General features: G+C 36.7%; 2 protein-coding genes and 1 long non-coding RNA gene across 6 annotated transcripts; 1 reads left to right on the top strand and 2 right to left on the bottom strand.

Annotated features, from left to right (window-relative positions):
* Positions 1–1495: 1495 nt before the first annotated feature.
* Positions 1496–5650, bottom strand: LOC128615266 (uncharacterized). Of its 2 annotated transcripts, none has more exons than XR_008387174.1 (3): positions 5515–5650; positions 2777–4255; positions 1496–2549 (listed from the first exon to the last, which is right to left on the bottom strand). It is a non-coding gene; the product is annotated as an uncharacterized LOC128615266 (long non-coding RNA). The 2 variants fall into 2 exon arrangements; XR_008387173.1 differs by having other exon boundaries at positions 2455–2563; positions 2704–4255.
* A 56-nt stretch (positions 5651–5706) lies between these two features.
* On the top strand, positions 5707–8694 carry si:ch73-71c20.5 (DUF4748 domain-containing protein). 2 transcript variants are annotated; one of them, XM_053637203.1, is made up of 3 exons: positions 5707–5841; positions 7080–7368; positions 7463–8694. In XM_053637203.1, the coding sequence occupies exons 1-3, from the start codon at positions 5760–5762 to the stop codon at positions 7620–7622; spliced, it is 531 nt and encodes a 176-aa protein (XP_053493178.1). In that variant the 5' UTR covers positions 5707–5759; the 3' UTR covers positions 7623–8694. The 2 variants fall into 2 exon arrangements, with proteins under 2 accessions (XP_053493178.1, XP_053493179.1); XM_053637204.1 differs by having other exon boundaries at positions 5736–5841; positions 7083–7368.
* A 908-nt stretch (positions 8695–9602) lies between these two features.
* tmbim1a (transmembrane BAX inhibitor motif containing 1a) lies at positions 9603–24181 on the bottom strand. Of its 2 annotated transcripts, none has more exons than XM_053637202.1 (12): positions 24011–24181; positions 16062–16393; positions 15145–15212; positions 14794–14858; positions 14539–14592; positions 14006–14056; positions 13711–13750; positions 13171–13208; positions 11689–11776; positions 11481–11576; positions 10427–10480; positions 9603–10322 (listed from the first exon to the last, which is right to left on the bottom strand). In XM_053637202.1, exons 2-12 carry the CDS (start codon positions 16375–16377, stop codon positions 10173–10175), a joined length of 1020 nt encoding a protein of 339 aa, XP_053493177.1. In that variant the 5' UTR covers positions 16378–16393; positions 24011–24181; the 3' UTR covers positions 9603–10172. The 2 variants fall into 2 exon arrangements, with proteins under 2 accessions (XP_053493177.1, XP_053493176.1); XM_053637201.1 differs by having other exon boundaries at positions 23898–24180.
* Between the last annotated feature and the right edge of the window lie 1889 nt (positions 24182–26070).

A 26070-nucleotide genomic window follows, 5' to 3' on the forward strand; every position in this document is an offset into this window, starting at 1 on the left:
ATTCCTTGTCTCTTCCTCTCCTTGTCTGTCTCCATGTCTCTCCCTCACCTTGTCTGTCACTGACCTTGTCTGTCTCTTGGTCTCTCCCTCTCCTTGTATGTCACTCACCTTGTTTGTCTCCTTGTCTCTCCCTCTCCTTGTCTGTCACGCATCTTGTCTGTCCCCTTGTCTCTACCTCTCTTTGTCTGTCACTCACCTTGTCTGTCACTCACTTGTCTGTCTCCTTGTCTCTTCCTCTCCTTGATTGTCTCATTGTCTGTCACTCACCTTGTCTGTCTCCTTGTCTCTCCCTTTCCTTGTCTCTCCCTGTCCTTGTCTCTCCCTATCCTGGTCTCTCCCTCACCTTGTCTGTCTCCTTGTCTCTCCCTCTCCTTGTCCGTCACTCACCTTCTCTGACACTCACCTTCTCTGTCTCCCTGTCTCTCCCTCTCCTTGTCGGTCACTCACCTAATCTGTCACTCACACTTTCTGTCTCCTTGTCTCTCTCCTTCTGCTCTGTATGTTGCCAATGACACTACAACCACTACAGCCTGATTTTGCACAAAATTGTATTGCACATAAAACTGCACATATCTGCATTTTATTCCAATTATATGTTATTTGTTTGTACTTTTAGAAATTCCAATTTTTTATGTTACTGAGAATCATAAAAAAATAAACCATTTCACTGCACATCGTGTGTGTGTGTGTGTCTGTGTGTGTTTGCGTGTGTGTGACCAGTAAAAATTTTAAAACAAAGAAATTTAGATCAAAATCTATTTTTAAAACATTCACACATTGAAAAGTCCAAGCTGGTTTCCTTTGCCTGTCATATTGCAGAGTTGATTAGATGATATTCACTAAACACAGTCAGGTAGGTACATAAATGTTTGGGCATTGACATCGTTATGGTTAGTTTAGCTGTCTCACAGTGTATTGGAGTTTAAATTAAATAATCAATATATTATTTCATAATTATTTCCATCAACCATTTTTGTGACATCGGGTTAATTCACCCCTACCTGTTCGCCACTAGAGGGCACTCTCGTCTGAAATATTTTTGAGTTGCTGAGAATAAACGAAGAAAGTGTGGTGTGGCCACTGAAATAGAAATACACTGGAATGACCGTAAGGGTCAATGACCGCCGCCATCTTGCTCAGTGCTTCATAGAGACAACTGTGTACATTGTTTACATTGTACGGAAGAGACACATTTTCGACAGGCTATGTAAGTGGAATAATGCCGCATGTGCCATCAGTCACCATACTTATAGAAAATGATTAGTAGACTCTGAACATAGATGCCATAATTACAAATCTGTGGCAAGGCTCACCTTCATAGGCATACAATGAGAGGCCCCTACATGTAGTGTTACAATCTCTAACAACTCTTCCCAGATCAAACACAGTCTACATGTGATGTACTTGCTGCCGTTTCAATCTTAGCATCTATATGGCTTTTACTAAAGTCAAGATCAACAAAGACATGATTATGAACAAACACACAATTCATTTCAGTATCTCATTATGCATTTTCATTTTTAAAATATATTTATACTGTATATCTGACTGTTATGACTATGGACAAATTTTGAATTTTTCAGTTGAACGTTGTTGCTGCCCCCCCAATACAAGATTCCATATAATGTTAAGTAGCATTATATATGCTTAACTGTATATAATCTCCTAGTCTGAAATGTTTATTGTAAAAATATGTTTCTAGTCTGAATTGTTTATCTGTATATATGTTAATAGTTTTAATATGTTAATATAGGTTTATTAGAAATCTGAAATGTTGATTTGTAAATTTGTATAGATCTAGGTTGTAGATATTTTAAATATTTCATGAATTTGTAATTCCAAGGGCCCCAGTGAAAAACAGCACCTGCTGAGTGGGTCATTCTTGTTAAATGTTCAAATAAATAAATAAATATTATGCTATTTATTATTTATAACCTTTCTTAGGTATAAATTGACAACCGTGGTGGGAAAAATATGACTTACTGCTTCTGTCAGTCTTAGACAAATTTTGTTTTGTCTAACCTTTTAGTAAGTCTTATAATGACAATTTTCCCACCACAACTGTACCATTATTTGACAAAAAAACTCATCAAGTGAGGTTTAATCAGCAGAATTTCATTCCCATTCATTTAATCAAGCAGTCTCTTGCCCATTCAATTAATATGTAAATATAATAAATATGATTTTTAATTTAAAAAATGTTTGCATGACAATGTATAACATTTGAAAATGGAGGTGAAAAATTATTACAGAATGTCTATATATGTGCCCCTTGGCTCAGTTTGGGCTTTTTCCTTGGGTACATGTGATCTGACGCCATGCTGCCAGTAACTATGGACTACATGTAGCACTGAGCAAGATGGCGGGCCGCGATCTCGCCTCGTTATCACTAATTGCGCTATGATTGGCCATTCCAGTGTATTTCTATTTCAGTGTGTGTGTGGCAGCCAACCTTGTGTGTGTGTGTGTGTCACACGGCACCTGCTGAAGCTTTTTGATAACCTGGTTGATCTGAAGTTCAGAGATGTTCACGCGTGTGCGTGCGCGTACTGGAAAACCCGGACTAGGATAAATCAGTGTTATGAGGGGAATACCGTATCCAGCTGATAATCGTTAGCATAACAATTTTATACTTTCGGAAATTATATTCAAAAACACATTTCATTTTTTTCCTATTTCCTTTCTGTATTTAGTTGTACACACAGTCATATACTAGTCTCCTATATCCGTTTCTAGTATCTCCCCTGCTCACGTAGTCGCGTGTGTCTCCACGGACCTGTCTCCGAAAGCGTGCTCCGTTTCTCCTGCTCCGAACAGATGTTCCGTCCAGTTTTCCTGCGCGAGTCCGTCCGGTGAAAGTCCGAGATGTAAATGAAGCAGATCAGCAGCTGTTGTAGTTATACCGAGTGAGACTTCTCTTATATATAGGGTTTCTTGCTTATGTCACGCAATACATTCGAAGTTCTACGTTCTAAATTCTAATTAAAAAACAGAACAAAACAAACAAACAAACAAACAAAAACTCAGTCACCTATCGTTATTAACTGAAGCTAATATGGAGGTTGTTCATATGTTTATTGAAACAATAACGTGAGAGAGTCTGTAGAGGGTCACAATTGTACATACAAACACACGTCTTTATATAGCTCTCTGAAGCAGTAAAATTATCTCTAGGCGGGGCATTCACCTTTTCTTTCTAGAAACAAACCAATGTCCATTACCTTAACTAATTATTCACAGCCATATGATACCTTAAATTTGTGGCGCATGCGTAGTCAGTTGTATTTTCTTTAAAAGTTTTACCAGACCAGGGTTTTTTACTTTATCAAATAATTCACCCTATAGTCTCATCTTGGTACTTTTCCTCCTTGAATTCTTATCTTTTCTTTTAACACTGATTTGCAAGCTTAGAGGGCTTTGTTTAGAAACTCAGTTCTGGTATATGCCTAATTGTTTTTTATTGCCACAAAGTGAAGCTGCTTTAGACAAACACAAGGTTCTTAATTTACTGCCATAGAGTGAAGCCGCTTTAGACAAACACAAAGCACTTAATGTACACACTTAGAATACCACTTGTTAGAAAGTGTTTTTATAGTTTTAAATTAGGCCTGCTGTGCAGAGAGGTACAGACTGACACATAATTCTTCTAGCTCAATACACACTTAGATTATAACTTGATCAACAAGTGTACTATGAGTTTAGACAATGTTTCTCACAAGTAATTCTTAACTGTTGGGTATACATACATTAACATATTTAAACATTTAAATTAACATATCCAAACATTAGTAAACTTTGTAGTTACACACATTGAAACATTAGTCAACTTCATAGTTACACACATTGATTACACTTTATATTCTATATAAGTAAAATAAAACGATGTTCAGAGGACTTTAAGTGAAAGTCCCCTAAGCTTCAGCTGGATGTCCTGTGAACATCCCCTTGAACGTCCGTGGGACGTTTTGCGGACTTCCACAGGACGTCAAGGGGACCCTACACGTAAACGTTTGCAGAGGCCATTTAGGGGACGTTCTGGGGACCTTTTTTGTCAGCTGGGTGTGTCCTTGGTTACCAAGGTTCCTTTGGACTCTACAAAAATGCGATTTTGGAAAACGCCTTAGAAAAACGTGTAAAAATATAAATTTTCTGTGGTATTGTTATCAAATTTGAACTCGGACTAGGTAAGATTTTATGCTGTGGTCCCATTGTATTTTCCAGCTAATAGCTCCCAGCTGTAGTCATCTTCAGGCATCTGTAAACAAAAACAAAACAAGAAAAATCCAGGTACAAAAAAACATTCTATTTCAGTGTGTTCAAACTTCTATTACTTAACACCAGTAGCACTTGCAGTGATTCTGTGGGGGGAAACTTCAGAGTGCCCCCTCTCAAAAGTAAGGAATCCATAAGCGGCCATGCAGTATTATTTTTTTCTTTCTTGTTTTATCGTGATCTCAATGTAATTTTCCTGTGTACTCGACATCTTATCGTCCCGAAGTCAATGGGTTTTTTGAATGTGCTTTTTTTTGTTTGTTAAATGGCTGAAATACGGTCTGTGGTTAACACAAGCTCAAGATATGTTCACGCTTTATACCACGACATAAAATACATTAGTAATACCCCACTCAGGATTTTAAAAAAGCTTTTACGTTGCTTGAAAAAGATGGTTGCTAACAAGTGGCTAAATGGGACTACAGATGTTGTCGCGGACATTAAACGTCATCACGCCGAACATGATGACTCTACTACTACAGCCTCGTTGTGTTAATATTCGCAAACTATTCCAACTCAAACTTTCCAACTTGTAAATGTATCAATTTATAGTATTTTCCAATTGTAGTGTTTTTTAATTTATTTTTTAAATAAAGATTGAATGAGTTGTCGGAAGCTTAGCGGTGGTGACGTTGAAGTCATGCGACCGTGGTGTAGTTCGTTTATAGCCTAACATTAGCTTTTTACTTCTGGCGATTGTATTTAGGCTTCAAAATTAATATTTTTATAATCTAAGAAGATTATCTTAATGAACGAAACATGTAAGATTAATAAACTTTTGTTAGTCACAGAGTTTATTTTCTGCAATAATCCAAAAGCCAATGTAAAAATCCTATTGGCTTTTTGTAGAGGGAACCAGGGTGATGCTAACTACTGGGATGGCCTACAAAAATACGTCATCCCTGCAGGACTGACGACTTCCACATTAATGTCGGACACCTGAGAAAGGGACATCCCTTTCTCTTACTGTGGAGATAAAGTCCATCTCTACAGCGGGGAATTATTACACTGATGATGGCGAAGATGCCAAAGTGCATGTAACACCAGTCCCATTCACAAAGTGCCAGATTTTCTCGGGATACAATTACGTCTTGAGAAAACAGCTTTTGGTTATGTCAAGATCAAGAGAAAACAACAACAACAACAAAAAAAAAATGATGCATGGCTGCTTACGGCTTCCGTACAAAAGAGACCAAAACCATGCTTGCACTCCAAATGTTTCAAGAACATCATTACATTTACCTCGGGTGTGCCTTGGATAGAAAGTGCTTTTTAAAAATGTCTTCACCTGAAGAGGACGCTCATGCAATAAACTGCCCATAACCGGACGAAGATGTCGACAAAGAAGAATTTACGCGCTTTTATAATTAAAAACTTAAGATTCTATCTTGAATTAGTTTAATTACCCAAGTAATGACAAAAGGACATTTACAATATCAAAATAAAATTGACAAACCTAATAGAAGGTCTGTGACGTATGTGAACGGATGTGTATGTGTGTAAAATACCCGGATGTGCCGAACAAAATGGCGGCGCCCTGCAGGAGATTGGTGAGGTCGGTTATTGAAGGTAAATACATGGAATTTTAAAGTGTTATCCATTTTCAATTTAGTTTGTTCAATAATATACATATTGTGACGATTCTGCTGTTGTAGTTATTCAGCGTTATACACCATAGTTTAGGTTTGAATCCAAAATGGATACGTATTTACTATGTTAGTGCACTAGATATAAGATGATGTGATAATGGCTTGTACACTTTAGTGCAGTGTAGGAAAGGGAGAGATTTGGGGATCGGTTCACTGTGGATGATTTTAGAGTTGATTAAGTTGCTTGTGTTGTACATTAAGAGGATTATTAGAGATGGAAGAGAACTTAGGGAGAAGTTGAGCACCAGGTCTGCACAGTAACTTCTGCAACTGGAGTACCTGAAGACAGGACCAGTAGTTTGGTACCAATGCGAATAGAGTTTATGTTAGAAAAACCTAAAGAATTTTTATTTTATTTTAAAAATCTGTATCTGTGTTCTGTATTGAAAAATAATAATAATGATAATAATAATAAAAATAAAAACATCTAATTGGTCAATAAACGCAGCTCATTACTGAATGTAGTTGCCTCCAAACCTTATACATTATAAAGTCGAATATCATGGCAGTAATTTCCAACTGTTTTATGATATTTAAGACATGTATCAAATATGGAAGTTAAATATTCAAATCTATCTAATATATATCAATAACATGACAATGAAACTAGTCATTAGTGATGAGTCATGCAATGTATCATGATGGTTCATTGATGATGAATAAATATCAATAATATATTAGAAAAAATAGCAACTTTTAGTTTCTCTTCACCGCCATAGAAATTTTTGAACATTTCATGTTCATTACCCTCCACAACTGTATGTCAAATGGGCCTTCTCACTCACCGCTGATAACAGATGTTAATGAGGTATATCAAAGATTCAACCATCCATCCATTTTCTATACCGCTTATCCTACTGGGTCCCGGGAAACCTGGAGCCCATGACAGGAGTATGGGGCACAAGGCGGGGTACACTCTGCACAGGGTGCCAATCCATCGCAGGGCACAATCACATACACATTCACACACCTATACATACACTACAGACACTTTGGACATGCAAATCAGCCTATGATCTTGGCATTGTTTGGTATTCAGAATTCAAAAGTGATTTGGTCACTGAATACAATGACGCATTATTTGATTTATTTTATCCTTTCTATCAAATGATTCACTACACCAGTCAATTTCTTAACAACTGTATACACATCTTTCAGCAGGTCTTCAGTACTTTCCCAGCGGAAATCTCTGTTTAAAGACGGCTCATGCACAAAGCTTGACCTGCTTCCGACCCCAGTGGTGCGTGCTACAGCACCGAGCTCTTCACTGTAGCAGCTCCCTTTTACTAAACAGCACCAAGACAGACGCAGCAAAAACCACAGAGCCTGCGAATGATGCGAATGACCGGGAGAAGAAAGGGGAACAAGAAGGAGAGGAAGATTCCGGACCAGAGTACATTCCTAAGAGAAAAGCCAAAAACCCGATGAAAGTAATTGGATACGCGTGGTACGTGTTCTACACGGCGCTCTGTAATGCAGTGTATGTGTGACTCTTTTGGTATCAGAGCGGTCCGTAATCAGTATGTGATCTTCCCTTACAGGATAATTGGTCTTCCGACTGGTATAATCGGGTTTATTCTGGCTAAAAGGCAAGTGGACAAGAACCGGCTGCAGCAGCTGAAGATCCGACAAAGGATGAAGAAGTCCAACGAAGGAGAGTACGAACGCGAACGCTACAAACCATCAGCAGGGATGCAGTAACTGGATTCGGCGACATTTATCATTCTGAAATGTTGTTTATGTTGGATATGAGGACTGTGTGATGGAAACGCAGAGCTGAACAATGTGACATATCATTTTATATATATATGTGTGTGTGTGTGTGTATATATAAATAAGACATATAGAGATAATTTTGTATTTTTACATATCTGTGATAAATTTAAATATCTGGATCCCAAACCTGTATATTTTACTGAGTGTAATATATTGAAAATAGGAGGTTCAGATCTCTGCTCTGGAGTATGATGTAACAAAAGTAATTGTACTCCCATGTTAGTCTTGACTTCTGTAATGCATGGTGGGAATTTGGTGAAAATCTGAGAACGTCAGATTTTTCACCAGAAAAAGGCACTAACGTTCCCTCACAAGTCTCGTTTTTTTTCTCTCTCGAAATTAATAAGACACAAAAACCCCCCAAAACAAATAAAAACACAGCTTATGTTATCCAGAAACCGTGAATCCCTCTATCCTTAACGTTACCGCTTTACCTCTGACACTGAAGACTCCTTCTGTAAATGTTAAATAAACATCTTCTCACAGAAAACTTAATAATATCAACGATTACAAACGTTTTTTTTTACCCCGTTTGTGTTGCAGCTTCTGTACAAGTCCTTGTGAATGAGTTGTTACTATAGCAACGATAACATATTAGAAGGAGCACGTTAATATTAATACAGAATATAGGTATTATATTGTCATATTGCCCAACCATTATCGAAACCATTCACAATGAGACTTTGGGAAAAACTTAACTAGGAAAATGTTGCTCGTTAACGGAAGATAACGTGAAGAAAATGTCAAATTTCACAATTTAAGCTTAAAGTAAAATATTCAAAATAGTAACATGCACACATAAAAGTCAAATATTTTTCCTCATTTCTGTGATCATGCGTATAATACTAATCTCATGTATCAAAAATCAGGCTTATTTTGCATCTTGAATGTATGTGTAACCTTTATTTATGTTTAATATATACAATATGTGGTGTACAAATGTGAGTTTGTTAAAAAAAACATGATAAACAATAAATCTATAATGCTATAATCTCTACTTATATGTAAAGTTCCTTTTATTTACAAATTTTAAGTATAGTCATATAAAGTGACTATCATAATAAGGAGGTGCAAACTTATTGGCAGCTTTTATTACAAAAAACAGTAGCACATAAGCGTTGCGGTAGCTGTAATAGTGACGTCCTAGGGCTGTGCGATATGACCACATGATAGCAATATCGTGATATGATGTTTAATTAAATAAGTAATTTATAGATTTTAATAATAATTAATTATATAAAATTATTATATTAAATAATTTAATTATATATATATATAATTATAGTGCCACTGATTTTTCTGTCATTTTGTTAGTGAAACCTTTGTGAAACTAAGTATCAGTGTCTTCCAGTATCACGATATAATATTTTTGCCATATCGCCCATCCCTATGACACAGCACAGATAAAGACATTAGACATCCCCAAACATATTGAACACATGGTTTGATTTCACTGTAGTCAGTGTTAAATGCAGTTGAGTGCAAATGTTTGTATCTTCCATGCTTTCTGTGTAAAAAAAAAGGAAAACAGTCTCTCTTTTACAATTTGTTAATTAGAAATGAGAATTTCATGACATGCAAACAGATAGGTGATGAGCATGCAAGTGATTACAGAATATTTATTTCACATTAAGGAAAAAAAAGATGAATGAACTGTGGACAAATACCATCTGTTGTTTTCAGTACTCATGTCATTTAGTACACTATTTGTGTACTTTAAAAATTTGTATACCTTTTTACTAAATGCTTTGATATAAATAAATTTTGTCTTGTTCTGTGGATGCACAGAATTTTGTACTCAGCTGTAGAAAATTGGAGCTTGAAAAGAGATCATGCACATTATTATATATGTAATTAATTTGCTGGGTTGATTTTCTCGTTTCAGGAGATATAATATTTTATACATATGTTATAGATATATTTATATAGCAGTTTGAAATAGCATCTGAATTAACTTGTAGGTTATTTGTTTTTTGTAGTGACTTATTAAGGGTGCCAATATTTCTGAATCTCACTATAATGAAATTATTAATATGATTCATTTTAATAGAAATCTTCCACTTCAGTGACTTTTTTGTTCAGGCATCTTGATTAAACTATATTATTTTTATTAATCATAAAAAAAAGTCCAAAATGTTAAACTTGCACAAAATAGACGTATCGACTTGAATTCATTATTAGTACAAATAAAATTCCCGCTCATATCAAAACATAATGAATACAGTGTGTATAAAATAGATTTCCAGCTCAACTTAATATAAAGATTAAGAAGGTGTTTATGGAGTAAACCAGCATCCTAAATTCAGCACAAAAGAATCAGCTCTTTTATTAAACCCCTTCTGTCCTGATGTTAGAAGAATTTTAAATCATACTAATGTCTACTATCTGATACAATGTTCTTTTTTCCTCTCAAAATATTCAGCAAACACATCATGATTGTAACTGCGTTGGACACGAGAAGTTCAAAGGCCACTCCTATCTTTGAGCAGCTCCGATGATTTGCAGGAGGAAAAGGAAAATCTGAATGACGTCGACATAGATGGAGAGAGCGGCGAACACGTACTCCTCCGGATTTATCGAGTGCTTCCTGTTCCCGATAAGAAGTTGCGTGTGATAGGCCAGGAACTAGACACAACATAAAGCACCACAAAATAAATAAAATAAATAAAATAAAGAAGTGATCATGTGAAATGTAAAAAGGTAGCTAAAGATGTTGATGTTGAACTCACCAGCGTGAACACAATTGCTCCAATAGAAGCATACACCATATGAAGCCACGGGATCTGTAAATCACATTTACATTGATTCATATCTTAGATAATTTTGTCTCAAGTTACACGCAGAGGTGGAAAGTGCTTAAGCAGCTGTATCTCGTAATTATACCTCATGTACCTGAGTATCATTGAAAATGTATACTATTACTCAATTTAATACTAATACTCATTTAGTACTTCCAAGACACTTCTTGTCGGGGCTTAGTGGTTAGCACGTTCACCTCACACCTCCAGGGTCTGGGGTTCGATTCCCGCCGGGGCCCTGTGTGTGCGGAGTTTGCATGTTTTCCCCGTGCTGCGGGGGTTTCCTCCGGGTACTCCAGTTTCCTCCCCCAGTCCAAAGACATGCATGGTAGGCTGACTGGCGTGTCTGTAGTGTCCGTAGTGTATGAATGGGTGTGTGAGTGTGTATGTGATTGTGCCCCTGGCACCCTGGTGTAGCCCGCCCTGTGCCCGATGTTCCCTGGGATAGGCTCCAGGTTCCCCCGTAACCCTGAAGAAGGAGTAAGCGGTAGAAGATGGATGGATGGACACTTCTTGTCCTGCTGTTATAGGAAAATAATCAGCAGAATTAGTTACCAAACCCCAGCTGATTATTTTCCTAAACAGCATGATGTCTGCATGTGTTTATTCCTCTTATACCAAATCAACTTACCAATTATTACAGTGTTTTATTTGAACATTTTTTATCCATTTATAATTATATGTAATGTTGCCCATGAAACAAATGAGTTCCTGGCAAAAGCAGAAGCCAGTTGGACAGTTGGTCCCTCACCAGCTGGTTCTCGGCTCTGGAGAGCGATGCGGTGAAACTAATTCCACCCTGTGTTAGTTTTGACCTCCCCAACATCGGCCTTTTTTTTGACATCGGAATATCTTTGTTAAAATTTTCACACCATATCCTATACTTTTACGTAAGTATTATCAATCTCTAAATTTTTCCAGCTATGCCTAGGATTAAACTCATAACCTTCTGGTGATTTGCCTAATGGTTATGAATTTCACTTACATATTTAAATGACAGTACGATTGCGGTGATGATTCCAGTCACGAAGACAACAATTCCCAGGACGCAGAAAAGACCTCCGCATTTGGTGAAATCCACCTGATGGGAAAGTCAGTTGTAAATGAGCTCAGATCTCAGCAATGAAGCAAAGATGAATTTGTCTACATACAAAATTCATGTCATTGTTTTTCTTTTTTTTTTTGTAAGTCACCTTTGTCTGGAAGCAGAAGACCGTCACAGCGATGCAGACGATTACGGTGATACCCAGCGCCAGGAAAACCGACTTGGTGTTATAATAACTGGAAGGATTCAAAGTGCACGTGATAAAAAAATAACACAGAGCAAAAGAATAAAGAGAACAAGCCATACAAAAATGGACTAAAAATGACAAATACAGCTAAATTTGAAAATATACATCTATAATCACACACAAAAAAGTATTATATCTCATTATGATTTTGGGGTAAACATTATATCCATCAGTGTAAATGTTCCACAATGATACCCAAATGTAATCTTTTCTTAATAAAGTTTGCCTTACTACTAAACACCTTTAGATAAATAACACTTTAAAAAAAATTGTTACAATTTATAATGGTATTATTATTATTTTAAATATAATTTTTATGTAGTTATGGGCGTTTTATTTTGTATATCGATATTTCTATATAGTATTTCTGTCAACCTTATAATAAAATAAATGTGAACAGTCAGAAACACTGCTCTTGCTGGCTGAAAAAGAGTAGTGCTGTTCGGATGAGTGAGTGTCACAACAAAGAGCAATGGATGAAAATGTAAATAAGGACAAAATCAGTGCCAAAAACTGGATGCACATCACTATCGCACTGCAAAAAATGTTTATATCCTATTAAATTGATCTAATGTTGTTTTGAGATTATTATAAATCAAATATAAGCTTTTAAAATGTTTTATACATTTCAAGCATTGCATTTTCTTATTTTATTGGCAGATAATTTTCTAGAAATACCGAAATTCTTAAAGATTTAACCTTAAAATTTATCTAGTATTTTTTTAGTACAAGATTATAATCATCAAATATACGTTTATTAAATTCTTTTTTTTGTACTGCTTGGGAGTTCTTACACTTAACTTAGGACTGATGGCCAGGCAAAATTGTACTTTTAAGAATAGTTTTGATGAGGATTACTTTTTAAATTGTACTTACTGTTCTTACATTCAGCTATGTATTTCCACCAGATTTTTTTTTCTCCGCTTAGGTTCAAGGAATAACTAAGATGAGACATGCTCAAGATAATTCTGAGATCATTAAATCCTCAGTGTGCATCTAACCCAACTATGAATTTATCTTCAGATAATTATTACTATGTGCATTATAGTGAATTTACTTACACTGTGCTATAAACATAATAATAAAAACCATTATAGTTATAGCACTCATACAATCACACTCGAAAAAATTGTTTTAGTGTTCGTTTTATATGGTCATATGTTAAAAGTACTTGATTTGTGTGTTGTATATTATATTTAATGTACTTAGTATATGGATTATGACCCAGAGCTTATGTCAACACACTTGACTCTTTCCCCTAATACACACCCTGTTCAACACTGTGACTCAACAACTCTGACTCACTCTGAATGACTTCAATGTGACAGTGTTTAATGTTTCACTCAGATACTGAGTTCTCAGATATTAGATCTATCTGCTTACCTTGATATCGTCCCGGTCATATAGGACAAAGCCAGAGTCTGAGAAAAACGAGAAAAGGAAGTCATTTTTCGAGGAAGACACTACTTCTTTGGGTCAACTTGTGTCAATCTAAGCATCTCTGAAGTACTGAAAAGAGCTTTATAAATAAAAATGTATTTGCTATGTTACTGGACATTTTCCATCAACTGAAAATGACAGAAAGCAGAACTTTTAAAGATCATATGAATTCAATTTCAAATACAATTTGACTTTTTGTCCAGATATACTTTGCAAAATAAACAGTGTCATAAAGGAATTAGTATTGAACATATTTACAAATGGTTACTCCAGGGTTCATTTCGGATATATACACATCCCTGTGAATTTACCAGGCCTTGGCTATAAAGGTAAATATTTCCTAGTCTTCCAGGAACAAGGAAACCCTGATCATAGTGAATAAAGTGCTGCTTTTACATGATGAAGGGAAAAAACTTTAAATGTTTTCCATTACAGACTTGGCTGCACCCGGTCGGTTAAATGACTCAGCACTTCCACACTCACAAATATGGCGAGCAGGATAAGGTTCCAAGGGTAACGCCTCCTGAATTTTGAGAGAGAGAGAGAGAGAGAGAGAGAGAGAGAGAGAGAGAGAGAGAGGATATGGGGGGGTGGGGGGGGGGTGTTAGATATAAACACATAACACTATATAAAATGTAATCCTTGTGTCCGTATTTGACCTGGTAGATACAAATGACTTTTGTTTTGTGTCTGAGGACACTGAGCTTCATTTGACTGTTTTAAGGATATAAGGCAATTTTTTTCCTTAACAAAAGAAAAATATGAGGTGTTTGCTCACCTGGGTCCCTTACAGCAGACCAACACAAGGTGTGTGATGATGTACACGGCACTGTAAAGCCACACACATACGCATTTGACTTAATATCCTTCCACTGACATCATTATTCATGCAGCTAAATGAATGTTCTGATACACTTAAATTTATCCCTAACCTTAACTTTAGTAACCTCAGTGTTAATTTTTAAAAGAAGTTCAAATCCACAAGTTCAAAATTGTGAGGTTTATGGCACAACAGAAAAGCGGTGACCCTATCATTGCGAGATTGCGAGTTCTCCATGGTCGGAAGCCAAGGGAGAAATACTGGCCGTGACTCTGGGTGAATATGGGGTGAAAAATAATCTCCCCCAAACTGTCAGATATTCCTTTCCTTGTGTCGACATTTGACCCACACCAAGACACAAAAACATATCCACAAACACAGAGCTCATAACAATGCTACAGTGGGTCATCATCAACATCAACTAATTTGAATAAATGTAAATCATAATCTTAACACTAGCACACCTAAGAGAAAGAAGAAATCATTCTTACTATGAAGCCCAGTAGAGTGCTGGATTTTTCACCACAAAATTCTGCACAGGTTTTCTGGAATAATAATAAAAAAGTTATGAAAACAACTGAGAACATCATCAAATAAACTTCCAAACACACACACACACATATATACACATACATATACACACACACACACACACACACACACACACACACACACACACACACACATATATATATATATATATATAGATAGATAGATAGATAGATAGATAGATAGTATATACTCACACAAAAGTGAAAACAGCCACGATGCTGACTGTGACGAGGAGCTGAGCTGCAAGGATCAGGTACACCTAACAGGAAAGAGTAGAAATTTCACAAACAAGAAAACTCATCTCTAATAACAACTGGCTGCCATTTTAGTTTATGGTTTAAATCTGATAAATAACAGCTGTTACTTTGTTGTTCACAATCAGAGTTTTAGTATTAACTGTACCATTAGCGTAGCCACGAGGGGGCTTGGGGGGGCCCTCATATACATGTCCATTTACATGTTATATGGTGTAAGATTAATGTAAATAACAGTCATACTAAGATTTCATACAACTCAAATGATGAGTAGAAAGTATTAGTTCCTACTTTGCGAATGAAAGCATGTCGCACGTTCACACTCTCCCATCCTGACGTCGTGGTGAAGCCATCATCACCTGTAAGATCACCAGACTATCAGTGCCATCAGGTCAAGCTAGCTTATAATGTGAATATAATGAATATCAAGCTATTATTGAACAGTTACTACGCTTTAGGTTTCTTACTTGCACTGATGCACCAGAAATCTGTTAATAGTATTACAATTACAGTGTTATCATATGTAATCTCATATGAAATCAGTGTCTTGCTATATTTGTTGTTTCATGCATGTGTTATCTGGATTGTATTAAAGACGTTGCAATATTCACTTACGTGTTTTTTCAAATAAGTCTCCAGTTAGATACATTGAAATCTGTCAACGTTATTATGCAAATGAGCTCATTACACTAGCCTGGCCACGATTTTCTGCGTCGTCACACATGTTTCAGTTGTTTTGTGAAAAAAAAGGTGATCCCGTGTGTTATGACAGATTCTATAGGGACATGTTTTAGTTCTTAAATGTAGCTTGGAGTTTTTCATATGGACATAACAAGAAGATGAAGATTTGCACCCCAAAAAAGGTTTACACCCATGTCTCAGCCTTGTTTCAGTGATTAATCTCACCGGGATAGTGTAGATTTGGACCTAAGAGCTGCTGCTGTGTCATTGCAAGGAGTTTTACCTCACGACTGTCACATTTGACTTGCTTATTAAGGACCTAAATAACTCTACATCCAGATTTCTGTAAAAAAAAAAAAAATGCTTTGTGACAATGACTATAGTTAAAAAGTTAAAATTCCAGAACTATGTTTCTTTGGAAAAAGCAAGCAAAAAATTATCCAGAACCTTGACCTAAACTTGACAATATCTGCTTTCAATGTTTGCTTTGTTTCTTGGATCCATATCCGTACAAAACTGGCTCCCACCTGAGTCAGAGATGGGTATCGTTGGTGGGATTATCGGCGGCATTGGTGGTGGGTATCCTTGACCGGGATGTCCTGGATGTGGTGGATACCCTTGACCGGGTAGTCCTGGCTGCGAGGGGTACATTCCAGGCTGCCCAGGGTAAGGAGCAAATGGCTGGGAGTAGGGAGCTCCAGGGTAGGGTCCAGGCTGTGGTTGACCGCCATACGGAGAGTAATCGTAGGCTGGAGGGGGTGCGGAAGGCTGTACACCCCCAGCTTGAGGATCTGAAATCAGCCGCGACTCATCATAGCCCGGCGGGAAGTCTGATCTGGACATGCCAACTCAGAGATTCCTTTGTCAAACACATCAAGAGAGAGAAAATGTGAACTGAAAAAGCTAAAGTCAGAACTGCATTGATTTCAATAGTAAAGTATTAGATTCTTCTTTTTATTTTTCCCCACACAAAATTATGTTAACTACTGTGCGTCTTTGATTATAGACATAGAAAGGGCAGAAGAACTGTGAGGAACTCAGGAACTCTATACACCAAACCACTGTCATTGATATGGTACCTGGCAATAAAAAAACCCAAAACATTCATTTAACAAAAGCTCATGGCAGAAGCAACCAGGTTTTGGAATACCAGAATCCATGACCCTCATAAAAATATTAGGCCATGCCCATTAGTACAGTTCTCAAATCTGTACATCTGATCATCAATTTCAACTGCAGAATATTTCATATTACCAGCCCGTTATTTATCCAAATTTGTTTACTGTAAGATTTTAATTTTATTTAGCCTTTACACTTCCCTGCTTTTTTGTACTGTAGATTTTACATTTCCTACATCAGAGTGATGTTGAATTTAAGTCAATTTAGCTTCAACAGACAGCGAGACCATGGAGAAGACCTGTAATTTCTGGTTTATAGATGTATAATAAAGCAATAAACCATTCAAAGTTTTACGTTACAGTGATTTCACATGCTCAAGTGTTTTTATTGCATTTATAAAACTATGACAAAAACATTAGGATAATATTTAGTGTTAATAAATAAATTGTATTTATAATTGTATTTATTATTAATAATATTTGTAAAAAAAAAAAGTTTCTGCTGCACATGTAGTATAAACACAGTAGGCCATGACCTTTATCAGTTATGTTGCTTAGCAACCAAAACCATTACTCTTAAACCATCAGGGTGTCATTAGGGTATTTTACAGGATAGAACAGGACAATGGTTTAAGTTTAAGGGATTTATTGGTTTAAAACCTGCTGCATTCATACAGAATTGAGCTATCGCATTGCAGTCACAGGTTTGCGAGGATATATTGACGATTTCCAAGAAGCAGTTTCGAACATGGCTCAGCCAATCAGATTTTAGAACCGAAACTATTCATTTCATGAAAAAACTTTAATTCAAAATCAATCTATATTTACTATGAACCCAATCCCTAATTCTGATGTATCTTTAACAGCACACAAATTTTTAGAGACTGCAATTTGCCTGTCGAAATGAAATGAAAACCTTGAATATCTTATGGTGATATTCTTGGTTGATCTTTAACTGAATCTCTTTTCCCTGCTTCCTGCACCATGGCTTTTACATGAATTTAGTTCAATTCAATTCAACTTTACTGTCATTCTACCTTAGAGAGAGCTTAACTAAAAGCTTTTCTCGTTTTTCTCTTTGGTGCAGCCAAACATTACAACCACAACATAACAGCGTAAGAGACAGGACAGTGCAGATGTGATATGAAAAACACAAAGTGCAAAAATGTATGCACACTGCTGTACTGGATGTGAAACACATAGAAAGACACTAATAGAAAGACACCCCCCTGCAGTGTCACAAACGACTCGTTAAATGATCCGTTCTAAAGGATTCATTCAAAACTCCTCCTTTCAGTTAGCATACTCTGCTCTGATTGGTCAGATGTGCCAGTCTGTTGTGGTTGGACTACCGCTGTCAGCGTGTGTTGAAAAGGAAACACCCACTACCATAACGAGTTTCAGCTCCGTCTGTTCGCGAGCATCTGATGAAGACCAGAAACAGGGCTTTTTTTGTTTTGTTTTTTTTACAAACCTACGTAGGTTAGTATAGGAAGTAAGTCTGGAATTACTAACAACTCATTTCAGCTGTTCAGAATCGGTTCCTTCTTTTGGGAGTCAATAACTCAGTTTGTCGTTTGAAACTTTGCACTTTTTACATTCACAAACAGCTCTATAACACACTACATGAAAGGTAATATTTGAAAATCGATAATAGGTATTAACCTATATACCTATAAATAAAGATGTATTTATAGGTATATTTGTGTGTAGAAACTGACTAACTTGGCTATAGGTTTAGACAGACGTACACACTCCATGGTTCAGATCAACAGTGTATTCTTAAGTTCCTCATAAGTCATTTGCTAAGCAAAGCACTTCTTGGAGCGGTTTCAGCTCTTCCTGTGGTCACAAAGGGTGTAATGTAAACCATCAATGGTTACATTTGAGTAAAAACATGAAGTGAATTCTACCCCGTTTCACTACATGTATTGTCTTCAAAAGAGAAAGTGGTATCATGGGTATTCTGCAAACGATAAACAATATAGCTTAATCTCTGCCAGGAAACATCATCACTAGTATCCTGATACTGACAATAACATCTACTTCTACAGTGAGAATTTGAAACATGGATAAACCAAGAATTGTATGTGAAATAAATTGAATCTTGTTTAATTACAGAAATAATAATAATAATAATAATAATAATAATAATAATCACTAAAATAAATAAACACATACATTAAGATATCAGTACCAAGATAGATGTGAAATAAATGCCTCACACCTCCAGGGTCAGGGGTTCGATTCCCACCGTGGCCCTGTGTGTGCGGAGTTTGCATGTTCTGCCCGTGCTACGGGGGTTTCCTCCGCGTACTCGTTTCCTCCCAAAGTCCAAAGACGTGCATGGTAGGCTGATTGGCATGTCCAAAGTGTCCGTAGTGTATGAATGGGTGTGTGAATGTGTATGTGAGTGTGCCCTGCGATGGATTGGCACCGTGTCCAGGGTGTACCCCGCCTTGTGCCCGATGCTCCCTGGGATAGGCTCCAGGTTCCCCCATGACCCTGAAGAAGGATAAGCAGTATAGAAGATGGATGGATGGATGGATTACTCAAGGGTTCTTGAAGTCAAATGAAAATGAAGGATAATTCAATATGCTTAAATAAAATCATAAAGAACAGCTGCTAATACTTTCTGGAACTCTGCACATTTTAGCTGTAATATATTTGATCGGGTTTGTGTTTAATCTAATACACTTCGGATGGGTCACATTTTGCCTCGTTCGTTATTATTCGTGGACAGGAAATAAACACTTAAATACTCCTTAAATACTTTATGTGTGTGAGTATGTGAGAAAGAGAAACAGGTAGGTGGAGGCTAATGGCACACTGTCACATTCTGTGACCTTCTTTCTTTCTATTTTTTTAATCAGGCCTTCCCTTCCTCCAAGTTTCTTTCTTTCTTCATTTCATTATTAATAATCTACTGCAGTGCACTGTGTGAAATCCTGAGCACACTGGATATCCTCACAAACACTTTCTGACATGACTACAAAATGTCCGGCTCCAGGCAGTAGGTAGTAAATAGGGCAAGATATTTGACACAGCACGTGGAAATAACCCGACAATGAAATGCAGTTAGGCTGGAACACGGCCGAGTGATAAACACGTCAACGGCACGTGTGAGATAGGAACAAGGGATATGCCCCTACATTTACAAAGACAACCGAAGCTGCGGTTCGAGATTTGAGTTAGATCTGCTGTTTTGGCTGTAAAAGCCACCTGTTACATCACGTCATCTCTGCTAAGCAACAATAAAAATACAAACAGGAAAAAAAAATCTTCCTTCTCTCTCTCTCTCTCAAATCCACACAAATACATATTCCCATCACCATGTTTCAAGACAACTAGTACAAATATTAGCACCCTTAATGAACTGAAAACATAAAGTGATTACTGACAATTTCAGCTTATGAGCGTGTGGTATAGTTTTATAGTTTTTTTTAACCCAAATTTTTTTTTTATTTAAGCACTGCAAATATTTGTTTCAAAATGATCGCCACCATGTCAAATTTATTTCCATTTACCCTGGAGAGAAAAACAGCACCAAGACTTTTCCTGAAATCCCTATCAAACTGGTTGAACATGTCAAGCATCTTTACTTTTAGTAAAGTAACTTTTACTTCTGCACCATCTTGCTGAGCGATCAAGAGATCCATCTACAGCCAAGTATAAACCTCAAGGCGGAGGAAAGCAGATGTTCGGTTAAAATATCCTAATACGAAGCAGAATTCACAATGCCATCCAATTTTTACAGGATTTGCTGCAAAACAGACCAAAAAGCATTGCTAATCCACCATTAGAATCTAAAGTGGGTATTAAGATTAAAGATTTTGCACATATTTGAAAAATCACACAGAAAAAACCCCTATGCTGACAGCCATAAAATTATGATTTTGGTTTCATCAGATCAAAACACAACACTTAGTAACGTTTAAGTGCTGCATTTTGTGTGTTGCTCTCAGGAACGCCTTATTTATTACAACCTTCCATACAGCTTTACATTAAAGAGTCTAACAGCTGATTTAAAAAAATTGACCAGAAGAATAAAATTCAACTGTTCCCAAACAGTATTTTTTTTTGGCTTCTTCACCATCCTATTGGCTTAAAGTGCCCATGGAACGGCTTTGAAGTCGTGATTTGATTCCGTATGTCGAAACAAGAAGTGTTGAAGCTTGACTGATTTACACCACAGCCATTAGCAATCAAAATAAGCCATGCCACACCCCTTCCCAATCTAAACATACCTGACGGCAGCTTAGCATGCTAGCTAAATATGGAGAACAGCAAAGTCTTTAATGAGACTTTTGTCAGCTACATAAGATTTCTCATTACACCTTCTCCCACCTCTGTCCACTTTAACCAGGACAATATCCTGGACGAAGAGATGCTGTGATTTTGGAGTGATGGCGCACATGTTTGAGTCACGAAGGTAGTCACTGAGAGAAGTCTTATGACAAAAATTATAATCCTGACTCTTTGGACAAGATTCGATCGTGTATAAAGATGGCATTCTCCATCTGTCTGAGGTAGCAACATTTCAGCACTGAACAGCCCCACGTTTGGTAAAACACTCGATCCGAAATGATCACCAACTATCACAAACTATGCCGTCTTCCAATGATAAAACTCCAACCATTAATTCTGCATCAAAAGGACACAGTGTGCCTGTCTGACACCTCAGACTGGACGAAGGAACGCCACCTTAAGCTCAACTTGGCAAAAATGGAGCGTCACGTTATCCCTGCCTGCCCCACAACCTCACACCTGTACAGCTAGGCTCAACCATATTCAAACCAACCGGGACAGCCAGAAACCTCGGTTCCATTTGGTGACCACTTGACTTTTACAGACCACATTTCAACAACAGCAGGGTCCTGAAGAATTATTCTGTACAACATCAAGAAAATCAGACCCTATCTCACTGTTCAGGCCACACAGCTACTAGTCCAGGCTCTTGTTATCTCAAAACTGGACTACTGCAACGTCCAACTCCTCCCAGCCCTCGCCATCAAACCCCTTCAGATGATTCAGAATGCAGCAGCACGCTTTCTTTTCATCCAGCCCAAAAGGACGCATGTCACACCCCTCTTTGTCTCCCAGTAGCCGTCCGCAACAAATTCAAGGTCTTGATTGAACCATGTTTACTTCTAAGGAGCTGCTGCTGTAGAGCAAGACACGCCCTAGATGGCAGGACATATACACCAAGAGCGTTTAATTGGACGGACACAAGACTAGGGCAGGTTGACTCGACAAAAAAAAAAGCTTTCCTCTAATGAAATATACATTTAAAATCTCCAACATTATTGGTGTGTATAATGCTAAGGGACAGGAACAAAAAGCTTTATGTAATTTTATACCCATTATCTGTTCTTTTTCAGGTGATGACTGTGTTGAAAGGTTTTTGGTTTTCCTCATGCTGATTATGTGTCTGAAATACAAGTCAGTTGCATTGATGCCTATTCTGTCTTATAAGGAACGATTTGAGACAAACCTTGAAGTTGCGATGTTGACAAGATACTTACGTACACTAACGAATGTATGTAACGAAGTACCGCTGTGGACAACACAGTGAATAAACATATTTGTACACAAACTCCTCCATCTCCATTGTGTTCTCATCAGCCATTTTGTCTAGATTGGCTGCTACACCTGAGCTAATGCAGAGGATTATGGGATACGGAGTAGTACAACAAAGCATACAAGTACCGTACGCATTCAAAAATCAGCTAGAGCAAACGCCACTAATGCAAACATTCAATTCAATTCAGGCTTGAATCACCAACTTTCTGATGTCCACACAATTCAGACACACCCATAGGGAGTTTACATGTATGCAACCTTATATTTATACTAAGTGAAACAGGAGAAACAGCAGAACAGTTGACAATTTGTTCAAAAGCGATAAAAATAAATTAATTCTCTAATGGTTCGAAGAGAAAATGTTAATGTTTGATGTTTATTTTATACAATTTTTTTTGCCCATTTCTTTGAAGGTGCCAATATATTCTGAACTAACCCTTCCACGAATAATACTATAAACCTCTTAAAGGTGAATATATGGCTCAGATCTGGTTTGGATTGGGTCCTATTAAAGGGGAAAGTGGTTCATGTGAGTAATTAACTCTTTCATTCATAAATAAATCATTAAAAAACATCCAGATTCTTTAGATGGTTTTATTTATCAAAATATCACTAACGTAAAAAGTAAATGTGTAGAAATGTAGTAAATTAATATGAAACTTTTTGACAAAAAAGGAATTCAAATGTCTGGAATGTTTAACTTTGATGACCAAGAATGACAGCTTATGACATGATGTTGTATTGTGTAACTGATTTAAGAGGCTACAATGTTCATTAGCATTTATTTCATTTTTTAATTTGATTTAGGATTTGGTTTAAAAAATTTGGACAAATTTAAGCTAGTCCAGAAAGCAACAGAAACCAGAATGATGTTTATTGTTAAAATGTGATTCTGAGGTGATTTCCATCTTATATCTTTAAGTGTGGATGCTTAAGCATGAAAGGGACAGACTGGGGAAACCAGAGACAGAGGAAATTATGAGTAACGATCATCCCACGCCCTTGATTTAGAAACATTACAGATCACCGTGGGTTTTTTTTTCAAACTGAAACTGAATAAAGTTCACAAACATTTGCTGTACGACCCATTCGCATTCTCCCTCTCCCTTTCATGCATACATTTTATATTATTTAAAAACATATCCAGAATCTTTAGAAAAATTTTTTATTATTTGAAATTCTTTTTAATTTTTGAAATATCATTTTATTTAAAAAACAAAAAACAAAAAAAAACAAAACCCATTATATTAAAGAAAAAATAATAATAATCATGGACTGTCCATGATTACATTTTACACTTGTGCATGAAAATATCACTAATGCACTAGTAGCACTGATCTTCTTCCTCTATTTATAAACCAGCATTTTGTGTTCTTTTTTCAAAGTACAACTGGAAAAAAAGTTCACCAACTTTCAGGTTTTCAGATTCCTCCTCATTCTACATAATGAAGATCATGAACATGATCATAAGGATGAAGATGAACACGCGCACACTCACTATCATGAAGAAATATGATCGTTAGTACAGAAAAACTGCGAGCACAGAACTCCACAGCGCATAAAGTAGAGCAGGTTTCCAATGTCGCCCCATGATGACACGCCAAGAAAAGGAAAGGAATTTCAAAACGTCTGATCAAATGAAGCAGGACCAGGATTTCTTACCACCAACACTCCTGTAGATCCACTAAAACCAACTCCAGGCGTAGCTTCTTCCTTGTTTACGTCCAGAGAAAAATAATACACTCACTTTATACTAAGGCAACTGGAAATCTTACTTTTAAACACGCACTTCCTTGTTTGCAAGGCGATGACGTTTCTCGTCTCTCTCTCTCTCTCTCTCTCTCTCTCACACTCAGTGTGTGTAGTCATTTCTCTCGCTCTCTGACATAAATAGGGGTGTAGTCTGACACACCCCAGCTGCGTATTTTTCCCAGCTTGGTGTCGTCGCTATACAGTTTGAATGAATCGGTTCATCTCACCAATAAGAGTCGATTCATTCGGCTCCCAAACGACTAATTTTTGTGCTTTTTAACCCTTTGTTTTCTGTTCTGGTCAATAATGTGTAATGTATTTATTTGTTCAAACTTCGTGAAATGTACATGGCTTATTTTGTCCTATTGAACATGAAAAAAAGGACAAATTTTTTTTTTGTGCATATGTATTTCCACCCTTTTATATTTATATTTCGATTACATGGGTTATGATCAGGTGTTTTTTTAAATGAAAGACATATTTTGCTAGGTAGAAAAAAAATGGCACCAGCAGGATGTCGAACTTTTAACTTATTATCACAAAACATTGACTTATTATGACAAAAGTGTTACTTATTTTCTCAGACTTCTTTACATACATAGGCATAGGCAATCTTGGCGAGATACGTATAAACGGAAGTTGGAACCAGCTCCAAGTAGGTGGGACTTTAGCTCAAAGTGGGTGGGACTTTAGCTCAAAGTGGGTGGGACTTTAACTCCAAGTGGGTGGGACTTTATCTCCAAGTGGGTGTGACTTAAGTGGGCTGTACAAACCTCCAGTGGACTTTCATTATTGTAGTGTCTGTCTATCGGGTTTCCCCCCCCCGGAGGCAATAAGGCGGCATGACGGAGTTAAACGAGTAAGCTTGCAGTTTTTAAATTTTACATACTGACAAACTGAATTCCCAGATTATGTAGAATCAGCAAAAGAAAGTGTATTTTATTTGTTAAATTACTTTTTTTTTATCCGTTTTATAATGTGCTTGCTATGTATGCACCAGGTTACGCTGGTAAGGGCAGAAGAGGCGAGCTCCAGGGCATTTACACCGAAGCATTTCACCCAGTAGTGTGCAGTTTCTCATGCATGCAATCCAGCTGTGCTAATGAGTAATGTCATTGTATATGCAGAGAAAATACATGGCATCTTTTATCAGTATGGACTGTAAATATTTACAGGAAAATACGTGTAAATACTCGTGTCTTATTGGCTGACAGCTCTCAGTTCTGCCGAACGCTAGCTCACACAGTTAGTGTGAGGGGAAAAATTTATATACACCGATTTTTATTTATTTATTTTTAACCAGTAAAGGGGTTGAAACTGAAACAGTAATATTCTCTCATTCCGTGCAGGAAAACACGGTGTAAATGTAAAGACACTCGAGCTCTTCCACTTTCTTCCAACCTTAACACACCATGTCTTCATTTGTGTGCTTTTAACTTTGTGGCAACAGTTTGGGGAAGAAGCACATATGGGTGTGATGGTCAGGAGTACACGTATCTTCTATATTTTTGGACATTAAAGTTTAAAAAAATGTTCTGTAATATTTTAGACCTAAAGTGTTAATGAATAACTTTGCAAGTATTTTTCAGCAGTAATGATCTTATCTCATTTTGCTTGATGCTTTCAGTTACTTTTTAATACAAGTGATTTTTTTTATTACTAAGTTTAAATTGGCTTGATTTTTTTTTATAAATCAAAACCATCTAAAAACCTGGATATTGTAATAATTTATCGAAGGGTTAAAAGTATCCGACTTTGACAACAATCTGAAAATAATAGACTTTGTAGCAGTGTTTTTGATATGATTTCTCTCTTCTTCTTCTTTTAAAATTATTTATTTATTTATTTATTTATTTATTTTTTACGTATTTACTTGGCCAAGAGTATAATTATTTTAGTCCCCCATGCTGTGAATTGACTAAAACACTTGATAATGTGTATTTACCTGATTTCAATGATAGTTTTGGTGCACTTCCTTTTATGACCACTTGGGGGCAGCAGAACTTTTTTTTAAACTCACGTGCACGTGCTGTACATTGAATTGGCTTTACAATGCTATACATATACACACTAACAGGTATGC

This window comes from Ictalurus furcatus, chromosome 12 (genome assembly GCF_023375685.1).
Source record: "Ictalurus furcatus strain D&B chromosome 12, Billie_1.0, whole genome shotgun sequence".
Classification (NCBI taxonomy): domain Eukaryota; kingdom Metazoa; phylum Chordata; class Actinopteri; order Siluriformes; family Ictaluridae; genus Ictalurus; species Ictalurus furcatus.